Source organism: Nicotiana tabacum, chromosome 12 (assembly GCF_000715075.1).
Source record: "Nicotiana tabacum cultivar K326 chromosome 12, ASM71507v2, whole genome shotgun sequence".
NCBI classification, from domain to species: domain Eukaryota; kingdom Viridiplantae; phylum Streptophyta; class Magnoliopsida; order Solanales; family Solanaceae; genus Nicotiana; species Nicotiana tabacum.
The window spans coordinates 130507446-130525516 of NC_134091.1; the positions used below are offsets into that span (position 1 = coordinate 130507446).

The window sequence follows — 18071 nt, forward strand, 5'->3', positions numbered from 1 at the left end:
AATATACATATTTTAGACACTTTTTGACTAACAAATGTAATTAGTTTCGGTCTACTAGCCATTTTGATGGATTCCTTCCTTCATATATACCTTCACTAATAGATAGATAGATAAAAATGAAAATGGTCGTATCGGAGCGTGGCAGGTGGAAATAGTTGCGGATGCGGATTAAGGTTCAATCCACACCGCAACCGCCCTGTCCCATTGCCATATCTACTTGTGAAAATCATGGACAAACTCGAAGCTCAAAGACTGTGAGTTGATTTCAGTTCTTTTCTTGATTTTCAGACTTGATCATTACATATTTGATTAAGCATGAGACCCCCTGAAAATAAATCCTATCTCAAGAATCTTGAAAACAGGTAACCAAAGTATACAGGTTAGAACTAACCATGTGTAAAGTTTTAAAATGTTACTAGTACTCTTGCACCACAATTTTACAGTCCAATAGTTTTTTGAATAAAAGTTTCTTCAACCACTAGTCAAGGCAAAGCTATAATATTAGGTATCGGTTCAGACGAATCCAATAGCTTTTGTTTAAACCCTGTATTTGTATTACGAAATTCACTAAATATGTATAAATATTTAATCGCAAACTTAGTAGTAACTAAATGAATAATGGGTTAGGTGGCAACGACAGAACTCATAGACTTCAAATCATGACTATGTTTTTGCCACTAATTTTGTCTTGTCATTGCTCTCCCCATCTCCTCTTCCCAATATCTACACTACCTATTCTTAGTTGATTTCTTGGTGCTGCAGCTATGAGGAAGGGCGTCGACACACCGACAAATGTCCAGTTCCGAGCTTCACCTCTATTTTCTTCTTGTGATTTCTTTTCCCAAAAATTCTTCTGATATTACAATCTTGCAGTACCTGCAGAAAGTAGATAAGATTCTGATAGAAAACCACTCTCAATTCTCAAGCCAAAGACTTACTACTTACTAAGGAAAATTAACTAATTAAATGATATAAAATCGACTTATCATATAATACTAGTTTAAGATGACAACAATACGAGGCAATTTCCACTGCTTTTGAAAGAGAACAAATGAAAGAACAATCAAAAACAGAAGCAAAGTGCTTACTTACCATCTTCCTTTAGGTATAAGTACTGCCCAATTCTTTTGAATAACTTCTGTTGAGTTTCTTCCGGTTCTTCTAACTTTGCCAGCATTATGATGACAACAACAACAACCCAGTATAATCCCACTAGTGGGATCTGGGGAGGGTAGTGTCTACGCAGACCTTACCCCTACCCTGGGGTAGAGGGGCTGTTTCCGATAGACCCCGGCTCCCTCCCTCCAAGAACTCCCACCTTGCTCTTGGGGTGACTCGAACTCACAACCTCTTGGTTGGAAGTGGAGGGTGTTCACCACTAGAGTAACCTCTTTGCCTGCATTATGAAGTTACTATATATTGAAAAAAATAAGAAAACCATAACTGATTTTTCGTGCTGGCTGAAACATTTCACATAATTCGTAACATAATCACTTGAAGTTCATAATAAAGCAGTGTTATCAAAGGCAAAAAGCACAAAAAAACTCTAAGGTCCATTGGGGCTTTAAGCGCAAATAATGTGTGGGCTTTAGTGAAAAAAAGCGCAACTGGAGAAAAAGTAAAAATATGTATATGTAGTCCAAGACTAATAATTATAAGCATGGATAACAAATATATGGACAAAGAAATTAGAAAAAAATTATGATAAAGTAAAATACCAATTGTTTAATATTGCCTTTTCAGGATTACATTAATTGGTAAGGAAAAGTATGTCTCAGAGCCTTGATGCAATACTAAAGTGCCCACAAAACGAGGTGAAGAGCTCAACATATTTTGAGCCTCGCTTCAGGGATTAAGCGCGCCTTTGATAACACTGTAATAAAGAAGTACGGAACATAAAATATACTCCCTTCATCCCGCTTTATGTGAAGAAGTTCGGAATACGAGCATCAAAGCACCAACTTCCAATATGAATTCGGACATAAATATTTCAAGTTTTTTAAAATAAAATTGACATATGCAGGAACTAAGTAAAAGGACTAAGCAGCATAGTTAACAATTCAAACTGCTAAAAGAAATGAACCTGTTTGACTCCCTAGAAAATTATAGTATTACATAAAATGGGACAAAGAAAGAAAAAAAGGTAAATCACCTCATACAATTGTTTCCATTTGAATGTTACATTCCTTAGCTTCATGTCTTGGACAACCTGATTTGTGCTTTTTTCACCAAACTGAATCTTGTAAAATCTCTTTCAGAGTTTATCAGTTACAGGACTAAGATCTCTTCCCTGAATTAAGCCAGATGTTGAGCACTGAATCAAACATGATGTATAATGTTGAAAAAAGAGGAAGAAGCTAAGCAGTTTAGTTTCTTACTTGTGATAAATTCTCTACATGCATCAACTGCTCAAGAGAACAGTGAGGCAAAATACGCTGAAGAAGATGAAACTCTGTTTCACCAACATCTCCAAGAAATCTAACATTATCTATTGCCTTCTGAACACATAAATCTACTAAAGAAGGAGCCATATGCATCATTGTCATACATCTTTGGTGTTGGATTACGTGCTTGATCCGGTCGATTTAACTGTCTTAGACCTTGGTAAATTAAGCTGATCAGCTAAAGAAAAGAAATGTAAAATCTAAATCGTAAAAATAGTATAAAAGATAACAATACATCCCCAGTGTAAATATTCTATGACACTTCCCTTAGGAACTTAAACAGCGGAAAGATACAACTGTAGCATAACCTTTAGGCTTTAAGTACTGAACAACTTTTACTATTTCTTCAATATCAAGTTTCTTGTCACTATTATTAATTACTTTTACATATTACAAGTCATGATTTGTATTAATTTGTGTATCATTTACACATTAATTTCAAAATAATTAAGAAATTATGTGTCACGACCCAATCTAAGGATGTGACTGACCTTAGGGAATAGGGTCCCCGAGTAAGCTAGTTACCAGAAATTTCATTTTTTAAAAGATGGACAAACTTTCCTTATTTCTAGGAATATAGAAATTTTCCAGTCTCAGCTAAATCATATAACACAACAAGCACCAATTAAAACAAGTCACAACTACTACTAATAACCATATGTTTGTAACACAATAATACAGAAAGTTTAAGGCATACCTATACATCTTATGATAATCAAAACATTCATGCAATGAACAAATGGAGTAACTTTAAGAGTTTAAAGAAAATATGATAACAAATGAGTAACGCTCTTCGCCCAGACGAACTAATGCAGGGATCACCTGTACTGAAATTTGAGGAACCAAAATTAGGGAGGTTCTCGTTGGTGTCAGGGATTCCAGGGATTAAGAGGATACCAGGGATTCCAGTTCCATATCAATTCATATCATGAAATAAACTTCAGTAAAATGCTTGCAACGGTAGATACATTTCAAGTAACGATAAGTAATTTCACGTTACGTGAAAAATCCGTATCTAGTAACAATAAATATCTCAAGAAACGGTTTATTAAATAACATCAATATAGTTCAAAACTATTTCTAAATAATATAATGCAAAGAACTTTTTCCATATGCAATATTTCAAACCATATAGCAAGGGGTTAAGCTAGTCAAATCCAAGTCAATGCAATGAAAGCATAAATCATGTCAGTAGTAGAAATACAAATCATGGTAAGGTTTCATTCACTTCACTCGTGATGAAATAGCTAAGTTGTCACCACGAACAATGTGTTCCACTTCCTCAACTATCTTATATCATCACAAAACTAATCTATGTATCAACTTCATGAACTACCAACATAATCAGTTCAATTCTGTCAAATTTAGTTAGTTCCTATGTGCCCGTTGCTCGAGATAGGACATTCCCCATTCATCAATTTAGGGCTACTCATTTCTTAGGTATTACAATCTCGTCATTATTTACTAATACTAAGTCTCTCCTATCTCACAATTCCCATGAATCCTCCCAATTCAAGTAACCCTAGTTTACAAATCCTTCAATTCTAAATCCTACTTGCTAGTGTTACCTTCCACCAACACAGGTACTAAGTGTTAGGTGCTCACACTAAGTAATTCTGTTCACCAAGGTTTAGACAAATAGAAAGAAATCACTTAGAGTTTTTGTCTCAACTCGCTTCATTGACCACTATGCTATAAGTACCCCTTGGGTGCAATCCTGAAGTTTTTTACTAATGACCAAAAACAGTTTTAGAAACTCAGGTATAATGTGTCCGCCCCTCTACTCTTTTCCAGGTAAACACCAGGCTTAGTTGGCATTGCGCATGGCTCAAACATGTGATCTAAGTCACAAGACCCTCAAACTTTGCTACATTCTAAACCCTAACTTTCTCAATTCAGTCTATATCTTGGTTGAATTTTCACTCTATCCAGGTCCCAATTAAAACAATTTAATTCAAACTACCAATAATACTAACATTAAATTGAAATAAGAAGGCATTAGTACCTTATATTTTTCCTCCTCTCTCCTTCTCTCAATATAAATTCTTATTTTGATAGCTTCGCAGAAACGTCGGGCTTTTTTTCTTCTTCAGAAGCTTCGTTTAGAAATTCCTTATATAAATTCTTATATGTTGTTCTATTCGTGACATAGGCCGCTGTGTTAAAATTCTTTTGGATATAATCAATGTCCATTTTATTAATTAGTGGGCTTTCATCCTGCTCTGTTTTTTATGGGAAAGTTACACATTTAGATTTAGTTGTGGGCAAAAAATATTTATATTTGTTAATTAATATATATAAATTGTATACTAGTTATGCATATATTATCTAATGACTAACATGTCTTTTATTAATTAGAGATTACAATCAGTGGCTGTTTGGTTTCCTTTTTACTCTCTTTGTTCTATTTTATGTGGCTATTTATATTTCTTTATTAATCCGTTCAAAAAGAATCATTTCTTTATTACAGAAAATAGACAACTTTATTTCTTTATTACAGAAATAAAGTTTATTTCTTTATTACAGAAAATAGACAACTTTCTGTAACGACTTAACCGGTCATTTTTTCTTCTAGAATCATTCCCCTAAATAAGATTCCTCGAATGTGCTTTTACTGTTTTAGGACTTGCGGGGATGGTTAGTTCAGAAATTGGAAAGGTTCGAGTTGAAATCGGAACATTTGGTTCCTTAGTTTGGCTTTAAAAGGCCAAGTTTAACTTCGGTCAACGTTTTGAGTAAACGACCTCGGAATTGTGATTTGACGGTTCCAATAGGTTCGTATGATAATTTTGGACTTGGGCGTATATTCAAGTCGGGTTTTGGACAACCCGGGAATGTTTCGGCGCTTAACAGTGAAAGTTGACTATTTAAAGGTTTTAAGGTTATTTAAATTTGGTTTGGAGTATGTTTTGGAGTAATCGAGGTCCGTTTGGAATTCCGAGCCTGGGAATAGTTCCGTATGGTAATTTAAGACTTGCACGCAAAATTGGGTGTTATTCTGAGTAGTCTAAGTATGATTCGGAGAGTTCAGGGCAATTTGGAAACTTGAAGTTCATATTTTGATTCAATTCGATTTTGGGGTGCGATTCTTGGTTTCGTTATTGATTTACGCATTACGAGAGTTCGAGCAGGTCTGTATTATATTTATAAACTTGTTGGTGTATTTAGACGGGGTCGCAAGTGGCTCGGGTGAGTTTTGAAACACCCGGAGCTAAGTTGAAAAAAACAGAAATTCCAGTTCTGGTTTCCTTCTTCGCGAACGCGGAAGGACTCTCGCATTCAGGATGAAGGAATTTGGGATCTGGGCAATTGCCCTTCGCGTTCGCGTGAAGGACGTCACGTTCGCGAAGCTTGGGATCCTAGGCCTACGCGTATTTCACCCTTCGCGTTCGCGAAGGAGTCCACATGTTCGCGAAGGGTAGGCCAGGCAAGCCTTTGCGTTCGCGAGACCTCTGTCGCGTTCGCAAAGAGTATTTTAGGGCTGGTAAAATTTTGCCTTCGCGAACGCGAGGCACTTACCGCGTTCGCGAAGAAGTTGTCAGCAAAGCTAGGCAGAATGTCTTAAACACGGGGCTTAGCATTTTTGTGCCAATTTTCTCCATTCTTGGGCTATTTTGGAGCTTCTTGAGAGGGGTGTTCACCTAGCAACTTAGAGGTAAGTTAATTCTACCTATTGTGAGTTAAATACATAGATTATGAGTAGATTATAACATGTAAATTGTGTAAATCAAGGGTTTAGATAAAAAACTTAGATTTTGATAAAAATGAGATTTTAACCACGAAAATGGTTATGGAATGTGATGAAAATTGTATGTTTGAGTTCTTAAGGTTATGGGTGACGATTTCCTATGAAAATTTTCGGAATCCAGTGTCACGTCTCAAACTAGCCCCTAGATGTGACTGGCACCCAACTAACACCACCTGCCAAGCGAACCCATTTCTCTAACATTTAACCATTTACACAAATACTGAGAGAAACAAATACATGCCTAATAGCATTATTAATGATTTAGGAGGAAATGATTATCGCCCAATACCTTAGTTAATCAATAGAAAAATCAACAATCACTCAAATAATAAAACTCTACCACAAATCCCACACTAAGACCATGAAGCATCTAACAGAGTAACATGAGTTTTATTGACGGGTACGCAAACCCCAAAGAAAAAGGAAATAACTAACACAAACTAAGTAAGTCTGAAAAGAAAGCCTCCACGAACAATGCGATGGCTCACCTCAGCAATAGGATCCACTCGAACAAACTCATCAGCCACTAGCTCTATCTCCCGCAATGGTATCTGCATAGAGATACAGGTAAGGAGTGAGTTATACGTAATTATAACCCGGTAAGATCCTCGACCCGCCACTTTAAATACCTATGGAACAAGTGTTAGAAAATACAATCATACTACAACACGAATGATATAGTAAATATGATAATTATACAATAACTCAATATATGCGTATCAACAGACAACAACAACAACCCAGTAAAATCTTATTAATGGGGTCTGGGGAGGGTAGTGTGTACGCAGGCCTTACCCCTAACCCGAAGGAGTAGAGAGGTTGTTTTCGAAAGACCCTCGTCTCAAAAAACAAAAAGACAAAAGGACAAAAAGGAGACCATATTAGTATCACAACAACAATCATAGGAAATATAGGAACACCATGAAATCCAGAAGAAAGATGCAAAGCAAAGGGAGACAATATTAGTATCACCACAACAATCATAATAAAAATAAGAACACTATGAAATTTAAAAGAAAGATGCAAAGCAAAAGCGATAGCTAGTAAATAGGACATGCACTGAAAAGCAAAATAGTAAGGCAAAACATTGTCACTAGCTATCTTAGATAAAAACCCTACATGGCTAGTCCCACAATAGTACGAAGTAAGGCACGACTCAACTATCTCCTAACCTATAGCCTTAATACTCGACCTCCACATCTTCCTATCAAGTGTCATGTCCTCGGAAATCTGGAGCCTCGCCATATCCTGCCTGATCACCTCTCCCCAATACTTCTTAGGCCGCCCTCTACCTCTTCTTGTGCCCTCCATAACCAGCCGCTCACACCTCCGTACCGGAGCATCTGGGCTTCTCCTTTGAACATGTCCGAACCATCTAAGCCTCTCTTCCCGCATCTTTTCATCAATGGGAGCCACGTGCATCTTTTCCCGAATATCATCATTCCTAATCTTATCTATCATAGTGTGCCCGCACATCCACCGCAACATCCTCATTTCTGCTACTTTCATCTTCTGGTTATGTGAGTTTTTAACGGGCCAACACTCAGCCCCGTATCAACAGAGTTGTTAAGAATTAACCAACAAGGATACCCACTAAGGACTTATCATAATTGCAGTGAAATAAACTTACCAACACACCTACGAGTTCACAACGTCACCACAATGCCTCAAATATGCAACAGAGCATACACAATGCTCACTGAAGCATACACAATGCCCCAAATATATCAAGAAGCATAAACAATGGTCGGGTGATATACAAAGGCATACACAATGCCCCGACATCATGGCGCACAACCGTATCAAACTCAACATCATGGAGCACATTCGTATCAAACTCAACATCATGGCGCACATTCGTATCAAACACATCATGGCGCACAACCGTATCAAACTCAACATCATGGCGCACAGCCGTATTAAACTCAACAGCATGGCTCACAGCCGAATCAAACTATCAAACTCAACCTCATGGCGCACAGCTGTATCAACTATAAAACAACTTATAAAATAATATATTTTTTTCATAAAATTATATATTTGCGGCTAGTCTAAGACCACCGATTATGCCAAGTGCACGCTTGTCCCAACACATGGACCGGGTAGAGAAAATACATATTTAAAACGGGTTTTAGAAAATGAAGTATCAAAGCTTAAAGTCTCACTTACCTCGCTAACATGGAAGTTCTCCAACCTTGCAATGCCTAGAACACCAACCAAATGGCCTCCAATGGCCTCAATCTGTGAAAAGCTCACACAGTGATGGCTTTACTCGCCGCCGTTAATGGTCCTGAATGTTTCGCTTCTTCTTTTGCTCTGTTTCTTCTTTTTTCTTTTTTTTTTATTACGCCTTATATTTCTTTTTTTTTTTCTCTAATCTCTATGTTACTAAAATATAGAAGCAACAAAAGAATGGGCTTAGCCTACTCCTTATTTAATAATTAGCCAAAGTTAACTATATAAGCATGGTTCAAAAGTTAGCCACTAGCCATTTAATAGTACCATATCTCATATAGTAACAAAATTTCCTTCCACAACTTAATATTTGATCCCAATATTTACAAATTAAATTAGTTCTCCAATCTCCTAATTAATAAGTGTATAAAATATTTCGGACTATTACATTCTCCCCCATTTAAACAAGCGTTCGTCCTCGAACGAGTTAGAAAGCGTACCTGACGTCTCAAACAACTGGGGGTACTTGCTTTGCATGTCTGATTTGGACTCCCACATAACTTCCTCTATTGGATGGTTACGCCATAATACTTTCACTGAATCAACCTTTTTTGATCTCAATTGCCACACTTGCTGATCAAGAATAGCTATCGGACCTTCTTCATAAGTTAAGTTCTCATCAAGCTCCACATCCTCTGGTTGAATCTTATGACTATCTTCACGAACATATCGCCTAAGCATAGACACATTAAATACGGGATGGACCGCAGATAACCTCAGAGGCAAGGCAAGTTTATACGCCACCGAACCGATTCGATCTAAAATCACGTACATACCAATATACCTCGGACTTAGCTTTCCTTTGCGCCCGAATCTCATGACTCCTTTCATAGAAGACACCTTCAAAAAGACTTTTTCTCCTTTCATGAACTCCAAATCACGAACTCTCTTATCTGCATAGGTTGTTTGTCTACTTTGAGCGGTCCGAAGTCGTTCTCGTATCAATGTAACTTTCTCCAAAGCTTGTTGAACCAAATTCGGATCCAATAGTTGGGCTTCACCATGTTCAAACCATCCAACTGGTGAACGACATTTACGACCATATAGAGCTTCAAACGGCGCCATTTGTATACTCGACCGATAGCTGTTATTATAAGCAAACTCTGCTAACGGCAACTGATCGTCCCAATGACCACCAAAATCAATTGCACAAGCTCTAAGCATGTCCTCCAAGATCTAAATAACCCGCTCGGACTGTCCATCCATCTGTGGATGGAAAGATGTGCTCAACTCAACCTGAGAACCCAATGACTTCTAAAAATAATTCCAAAACTCAGTAGTAAACTGTGCACCCCGATCTGATATTATAGAAATAGGCACAGCATGAAGCCGAACTATATCACGGAGGTATATTTCTACTAGTTGTTCTGCAGTATGAGTAACTCGAACTGGTATGAAGTGTGCGAACTTTGTGAGTCTGTCCACGATCACCCATACTGAATCATATTTCTTAAAAGTACGTGGCAACCCAACTACAAAATCCATAGTAATCCTTTCCCACTTCCACTCTGGGATAATCAAATTCTGCATCATCACCTATTTTTTGGTGCTCATATTTCACCTGATGACAATTTAAGCAACTAGTCACATGTTTCAGAATATCATACTTCATACATTTCCACCAGTACAATTCACGCAAGTCTTGATACATTTTAGTAGCACCTGGATGGATAGAGTAGCGGGAGTTATGAGCCTCTTCGAGAATCAACTGCTTCACATCACCTACCACGGGGATACACAATCTACCATGTCGACGTAACACACCTTCACTTTCAATAGCAAATGAATTAACGCCGCCATTTTTCACTCGATCTCGGATTTTAGCAAGATGGGAATCTTCAAATTGACGAGCCTTGACCTATCCAACCAAGGATGATTGTGCTACCAAACCCGCAAGTAATCTACCCGACAATGTATGATCAATACGCACTCCTCGATTTGCCAACGCCTGAATATCTATAACCATAAGTCGTTCTTCAGCAGTAAATCGGGCCAAGCTACCCATAGACTTTCTACTCAAGGCGTCTGCCACCACATTCGCCTTCCCGGGATGATATAAAATAGTAAGATCATAATCATTAAGTAATTCTAACCACTGTCTCTGCCTCAGATTCAGATCTCTTTGCTTGAGTATGTATTGCAGACTCTTGTGATCAGTGTAGATTTCACACGGCTCACCATAAAGATAGTGGCACCAGATCTTAAGTGCAAATACGATCGCAACTAATTCCAAGTCATGAGTTGGATAATTCTTTTCATGGTTCTTTAGCTGCCGAGAAGCATAAGCTACTACCTTGCCATTCTGCATCAGCACACAACCCAAACCGACTCGAGACGCATCACAATAAATAGTAAAACTCCTTACACTTGTAGGTAGTGTCAAAATCAGAGTTGTAGTCAACGCGGTCTTCAATTTCTGAAAACTTTCTTCACACTCATTTGACCACTGAAATGCTACACCTTTCTGAGTCAATCGAGTCAATGAAGTGGCTATCTTTGAGAAACCCTCAACAAACCTTCTATAATATCTGGCTAGGCCTAATAAGCTATGTATCTCTGTAGGAGTAGTGGGTCGAGGCCAATATCGAACTGCCTCTATCTTTTTTGGATCAACTTGAATCCCATCTCGTGACACCACATGTCCCAAAAAGGAAACTGTATCCAACCAAAATTCACACTTTGAGAACTTGGCATAAAGCTTTCGCTCCCTAAATGTCTATAGCACAACTCTCAAGTGTTGTTCATGTTCCGCCTCACTTCGAGAGTAGACCAAAATGTCATCAATAAATACAATCACAAAATGATCTAAGAATGGCCTATTATGAGGTCCATAAATGTTGCGGGGGTATTAGTAAGCCCGAAGGACATCATAAAAAATTCAAAAATGCCCGTTCCTGGTCCGAAACATTGTCTTGGCTATATCCTCGGTCTTAATTCTCAGCTGATGGTAACCCGATCTCAAGTCAATCTTTGAAAAATGAGTTGCACCCTGTAGCTAGTCAAATAGATCATCAATACGTGACAACGGATATTTATTCTTGATCGTCACCTTATTCAGCTGCATATAATCAATACATATTCTCATCGTGCCATCTTTCTTTTAAACAAATAACACGGGTGCACCCCAAGGAGACACACTGGGCCTGATCAACCCCTTATCAAGTAGCTCTTGAAGTTGAACCTTTAATTCTCTCAACTCCGCTAGAGCCATACGGTATGGAGGAATAGAGATAGGTTGAGTTCCTGGCACCAAATCAATACTGAACTCAATTTCTCTTGTCGGAGGCAGCCTGGGTAAATCTTCTGGAAATACATCAGCAAATTCTCGAACCAACCACTGGAACACTATCAATAGTAACATCCTTTAAGCGTGTATCATGAACAGTAGCAATAAAACCCAAACACCCATTATTAATCATTCGACGTGTTTTTACATGGGATATTATCTTTCCCTGAGTCAGAGGAGTTATGCCTTTCCACACTAAACATGGTTCTCCAGGAAAATCAAAACGTATAAGCTTGGAATGACAATCAACTGAAGCATAACATGACGCTAACCAATCCATACCCATAATTACATCAAAGTCGGACATAGGAAATATTAGTAGATCAACTATGGTGTCCCTCCCATGAATAAATATCACACAGTCTCTATAGACTCTATCCACAGATATAGTCTCCCCCACTGGGGTCACCACAATATAAGGCACATTAAGAGACTCAACTCCTCGCTCTAAGTATATGGAAAAATATGGAGATACATATGAATACGTAGAACCAGGATCAATAAGAGTGTAAGCCCCATAAGAACCGATAGTGATAATACCTGTGACTACTGCATTAGATGACTCGGCATCCTATCTGGCCATATCAAAGAATCTCGGCGATCCACCCGCTCCTTGAGCAGCCTGTGTACCCTGTCGACCTTGTCCACGAGCAACCTGTGGAGCGGCTCTAGCTGGCTGAGTCTGAGTTTGTGTACCTGTAAACATTCTCTGCGGATGTGGACTAGCATGGCTAGTAGCAGAATATCCTCTAGGACAATACTTAGCAATATGTACTTTTTGACCACAAGTAAAACAAGCCACATCTGTTCCAAAACAACGACCATCTGTTGCAAAACAAGCCCCTCGGATGTTCACTTGACTGATATGAGCCATTATCCTTCCTCTATATATGTTGTTGCCCCTATTTAGCTGGATAAGCACTCCTAGAAGACTGCACCACTGACTCTGACGGAGCAGGTCTGGACTGCCCATGATTAAAACTACTCTTGCCCTCAGATGGAGCTCCACTAAACCTGTCTGCGCTACGAGCCCTTTTGCTTTCTCGCTCGGTCATGTCCCTCTCTTGATAAGACTCATAACGGAGAGCAGTATCCACTACCTCTTTGTACAAACTACCTCGAACATCCCTAACCACAGGACCCCGATAAAGATGCTCAAGACCATCCACGAACCTCCTCACCTTCTCATTCTCATCTGCAACTAGAAAAGGTGCATAACTAGCTAAGTCAGTGAACTTAGCCTCATACTCCGTAACCGTCATACTGCCCTGGCGCAGTTGCTCGAACTGACGTCTCATGTCGTCTCGCTTGCTCAGTGGAACGAACCTATCCATAAACATAGCTGAAAACGCTGACCAAGTAATAGGTGGCAACCCAGCTCGTCTACCTCTCTGAACTGAATTCCACCATGACTCTACAGATCATGAAAATAGAAAAGTGGAAAATTCCACCCCTCGAATCTCTTTCAGCCCCAAAGTAGATAGTATCTTCTCACAATGTTGAATGAACTTCTGGGGCTCAATAGAAGCATGTGTAGCACCAAACTATGGTGGCTTAAGATCCATGAAACTCTTAAGATCCTTAGACTGCCCTGTATTTGCAACTGGCTGAACGACCTAATGAGGGGCCATCTGAGGAGCTGCAACATTCAGGTGAACTTGTGTTTGCGCCTGCGAAGTAGTCTGGGGAGCTGGAAGTTCACCCTGAGTAGGCACTAACGCCTCCAACACATTCAACAACCTCACCACTACATCTGCATGTAAGGTAATAGTAGGCACATCAACTGGGACTGGTGGTGGAGCATCATGAACCACTTGTTCTTGCACTCGATCTGGCATAGTAGCTTGAGATTGACCCGTGTTCACAACTTCAGGTTGAGGAGCGGCCTGTCTACTAGTCTAAGCTCTAGTCTGATGAGCTCCAACTTGACCACCACCTCGGGAAGTACCACGTCCAGCATAACATCTAACAGATGAGGGTGTGCGTGTCCTAGCCATCTGCGAAAGAAACAATCCAAAGTCAAACTCAAGTTATCTCAACACACGATCAAGGAATGAAAGAAGGGAAAACATCATAAATGCTTAGTAGACTCAAGATCATAAGTATGGGCGCCTACATACCCATGAGCAAGACTCTACTAAACACTGCTCCATGACTCGGGACTTAAAACTTGGCTTAGATACCAACTTTGTCACGTCCCAAACTACACCCTAGATGTGACTGGCACCCAACTAACACCACCTGCCAGGTGAACCCCTTTCTCTAACATTTAACCATTTACACAAACACTGAGAGAAACAAATACAGGCCTAATTGCATTATTAATAATTTAGGAGGAAATGATTATCGCCCAATACCTTAGTTAATCGATAGAAAAACCAACAATCATTCAAATAATAAAACTATAGCCCAAATCCCACACTAAGACCATGAAGCATCTAACAGAGTAACATGAGTTTTATTGACGGGTACGCAAACCCCAAAGAAAAAGGAAATAACTAACACGAACTAAGTAAGTCTGAAAAGAAAGCCTCCACGAACAATGCGATGGCTCACCTCAGCAATAGGATCCACTCGAACAAACTCGTCAGCCACTAGCTCTATCTCTCGCAACGATATCTGCATAGAGATGCATATAAGGAGTGAGTTATACGTAAATATAACCCAGTAAGATCCTCGACCCGCCACTTTAAATACCTTTGGAACAAGTGTTAGAAAATACAAACACACTACAACACGAATGATATAGTAAATATGATAATTATACAATAACTCAATATATGCGCATCAACAGAGTTATTAAGAATTAACCAACAAGGATACTCACTAAAGACTTATCATAATTGCAGTGAAAGAAATTTACCAACATACCTACGAGTTCACAACGGCACCACAATGCCTCAAATATGTAACAGAGCATACACAATGCTCACTGAAGCATACACAATGCCCCAAATATATCAAGAAGCATACACAATGCTCGGGTGATGTACAAAGGCATACACAATGCCCCAACATCATGGCGCACAGCCGTATCGAACTCAACATCATGGCGCACAGCCGTATCAAACTCAACATCATGGCGCACTGCCGTATCAAACACATCATGGAACATAGCCGTATCAAACTCAACATCATGGCGCACAACCGTATCGAACTCAACATCATGGCGCACAGCCGCATCAAACTCAACACTATGGCGCACAACCGAATCAAACTATCAATTTCAACCTCATGGCGCACAGTCGTATCAACTATAAAACAACTTATAAAATAATATTATTTTCCATAAAATAATATATTTACGGCTAGTCTAAGACCACCGATTCTTCCAAGCGCACGTTTGTCCCATCACATGGACCGGGCAGAGAAAATACATTTTTAAAACGGGTTTTAGAAAAGCAAGTATCAAAGCTTGAAGTCTCACTTACCTCGCTAACAGAGAAGTTTTCCAACCTTGCAACGCCTAGAACACCAACCAAACGGCCTCCAATGGCCTCAATCTGTGAAAAGCTCACACAGTGATGGCTTTACTCGCCGCCGTTAATGGTCCTGAATGTTTCGCTTCCTCTTTTGCTCTGTTTCTTCTTCTCTCTTTTTTTTATTTATTACGCCTTATGTTTCTTTCTTTTTTTTCTCTAATCCCTAGGTTACAAAAATATTGTAGCAACAAAAGAATGGGCTTGGACTACTCCTTATTTAATAATTAGCCAAAGTTAACTATATAAGCATGGTTCAAAAGTTAGCCACTAGCCACTTAATAGTACCATATCTCATATAGTAACAAACTTTCCTTCCACAACTTAATATTTGATCCCAATATTTACAAATTAAATTAGCTCTCCAATCTCCTAATTAATAAGTGTATAAAATATTTCGGACTATTAAATCCGAGCACGTGGGTCCGGGGTGAATTTTAGGAATTTTACCAATTTGGGGTTAGGTAATTAATCTAATAATCTAATTTCGAATTATTGATTAAATTATATAACATTTGGCTAGTTTCAGATTTTTCGGCATCAAATTAAGGCTTTAACGTGAAATTGTGATCGGGAAGTGAACTTTGAGATGAGGTAAGTCTCTTGTCTAACCTTGTAAGAGGAAATTTACAAGGTTTGTGAAATTGTGCTCGAATTCGGACTTAGAACAAAATCTGAAAGTTTCTGTCATCTGATATAACCGCACCTGCGGGTGAAGGAGAGCAGAAGCGAGCTCGCAGGTTCGAGTTGGGATGCGCAGAAGCGGAGGGTGCAGAAGCGGAAGAAACTTCGTTGGTGCGGACTCGCACCTCCGCGTGGAGGATCGCAGAAGCGGCATTAGCCGCAAAAACGGCAGCTTGGCCGCAGAAGCGGGAACCGCAGAAGCGACTTAATGAGCCACGGGTGCGAAAGCACTGACCAGATTACAAAACAAAGGGGCTCCGACATTTTTGTCATTTTGGACATTTGCAACACTATTTTGGGCGATTTTTCAGAGAGAATTCACGGGAAAACTTGAGGTAAGTCACATGTGATCATTGTTAGTCAATAATATTGGATTATCATTGAGTATTTCGACTAGATTACATGTTTTTGAGGTGAAATTAGAGGATTTGGACCTAGGGATTTCAAAATAAGAATTTGAGATTTGCACGTCGAGTTGATGTCGGAATTTGGTAAAATTCGTATGGTTGAACTCGTGGTTGAATGGGCGTTCATATTTTATAATTTTTGTCGGATTCCGAGGCGTGGGCCCTGCGGGCAATTTTTGGGTTAAATTTTGGATTTTTGTAGAAAATTTATATTTTCATATAGAATTTATTCCTATAATTTGTATTGATTGAATCGAATTAATTATGACTAGATTCGAATCAATCAGAGTCGGAAAATCGAGGAAAAGGCATACTACTTGACTAATTGAGCATGGTTTGAGGTAAGTGACTTGTCTAACTTTGTGTGGGGAAATTTTCCCTAGGATTGGTATTGATGTGATAATTATAATGTGTTGAAAGTCGTGTACATAAGGTGACGAGTGTGTACACGGGCTAAATGTTGAAGATTATGTCTTTATATTGTGTAGATTACTGATGCATATTAATTAAATTATTTTATCCTCTTATATTCATCAAAATTGATCCATTTTATATTCTTAAATTTGCCTGACATTTTTCCTGCTAATTATTTTACTTGTTTAGTTGAAACTTTGTTTCTTTTATTCTGTGCATTATTTGAAGGTTGAATTTCTTTAATTTAAATATTATTTATATGAAGTATTTGACATTTTTAAATTTGGTATTGAGGCAACGTGTTAAAAATTATGAAGAAATATTTTTTTTGCTGAGTTATTCATTCCCGAATATTTTTGTGAGATTTTGTACTCATTGTGATTGAGCCATGAGCTACCTATTATGGAAAATATTGTTGTTGATTTAGTTTGGCAATTTAAAATATTTGAGCACTTGAGGTACAAATTGCGATATATTGATACGCATGCGGTGGTATAAGGTCTGGGTGTTGAAATGCATGCGGTGAGATAAGAGTGGCTTGATACGCGTGGCTAGTAGGGGAACTACTAGAAGTCATGCGGTGTGATAAGGGTGGCTAAAACGCGTGATGCTATTTCGAAAAAAATATTTTCTTTAAAATTACTCCCTCCGGTCACTTTTACTTGGCATGTATACTAAAAATAGATGTTCACTTTTACTTGGCACTTTACGCATATCAAGAGAAGACAATAAATTTTTTTCTGTTTTACCCACAGTATTTATTACCATTTCAAATCATTTTCTCAAATCCAATAAAATATGCATCAATTAATATGGGTAACATGGTAAATTATGCACTTCATTTATTATTTCTTAAGGGGCGTGAAAAGTCAAAATGTGTCAAGTAAAAGTGACCGGAGGGAGTAAATGTGAAGGCTCCCGCGGTGATATAAGGAAATGAGATAATGTGAATTTATTTATGATTTGGGATTACGAGACGATACCTCGGTAGTGCCCTTGTGGATATTTCTTTATGGCTACAAATGTCTTTGATTATTGTTGTGATTTTCTTAAAACTGTAAACTTCTGTTTTCTTTTCGCGAGATATTATTTGCCCTTAGTTTGTGTAATTAAAGGTGACATACTACTTACTTGATTTATTTTCATTGTCATTTTATTGTTATTATATTGTAAAACATTTCACCGTGTATTTTATTATTTTCAGTAGGGCCTGACCTGACCTCGTCACTACTTTACTGAGATTAGACTTGGCACTTACTGGGTACCGATGTGGTGTACTCATACTACGCTTCTGCACATCTTTTTGTGCAGATCCAATTACTTCCAACCAGCCCAGATATAAGTGAACTACTTGTGTACGGAAACTTCGAGGTA

At 38.5% G+C, this 18071-nt stretch overlaps 1 protein-coding gene and 1 long non-coding RNA gene across 4 annotated transcripts; both read right to left on the reverse strand.

Moving 5' to 3' along the window:
• Positions 1-397: 397 nt before the first annotated feature.
• LOC107799329 (uncharacterized) lies at positions 398-4606 on the reverse strand. Of its 3 annotated transcripts, none has more exons than XR_001651100.2 (4): positions 4450-4606; positions 2379-2600; positions 2153-2290; positions 398-1396 (listed from the first exon to the last, which is right to left on the reverse strand). It is a non-coding gene; the product is annotated as an uncharacterized LOC107799329 (long non-coding RNA). The 3 variants fall into 3 exon arrangements; XR_012697510.1 differs by having other exon boundaries at positions 398-876; positions 1093-2290; XR_001651099.2 differs by having other exon boundaries at positions 398-2290.
• Positions 4607-6632: 2026 nt separating this feature from the next.
• LOC142167390 (uncharacterized) lies at positions 6633-9591 on the reverse strand. Its single transcript, XM_075227556.1, has 4 exons — positions 9212-9591; positions 8959-9100; positions 8362-8433; positions 6633-6743 (listed from the first exon to the last, which is right to left on the reverse strand). Exons 1-4 carry the CDS (start codon positions 9589-9591, stop codon positions 6633-6635), a joined length of 705 nt encoding a protein of 234 aa, XP_075083657.1.
• Positions 9592-18071: the final 8480 nt, after the last annotated feature.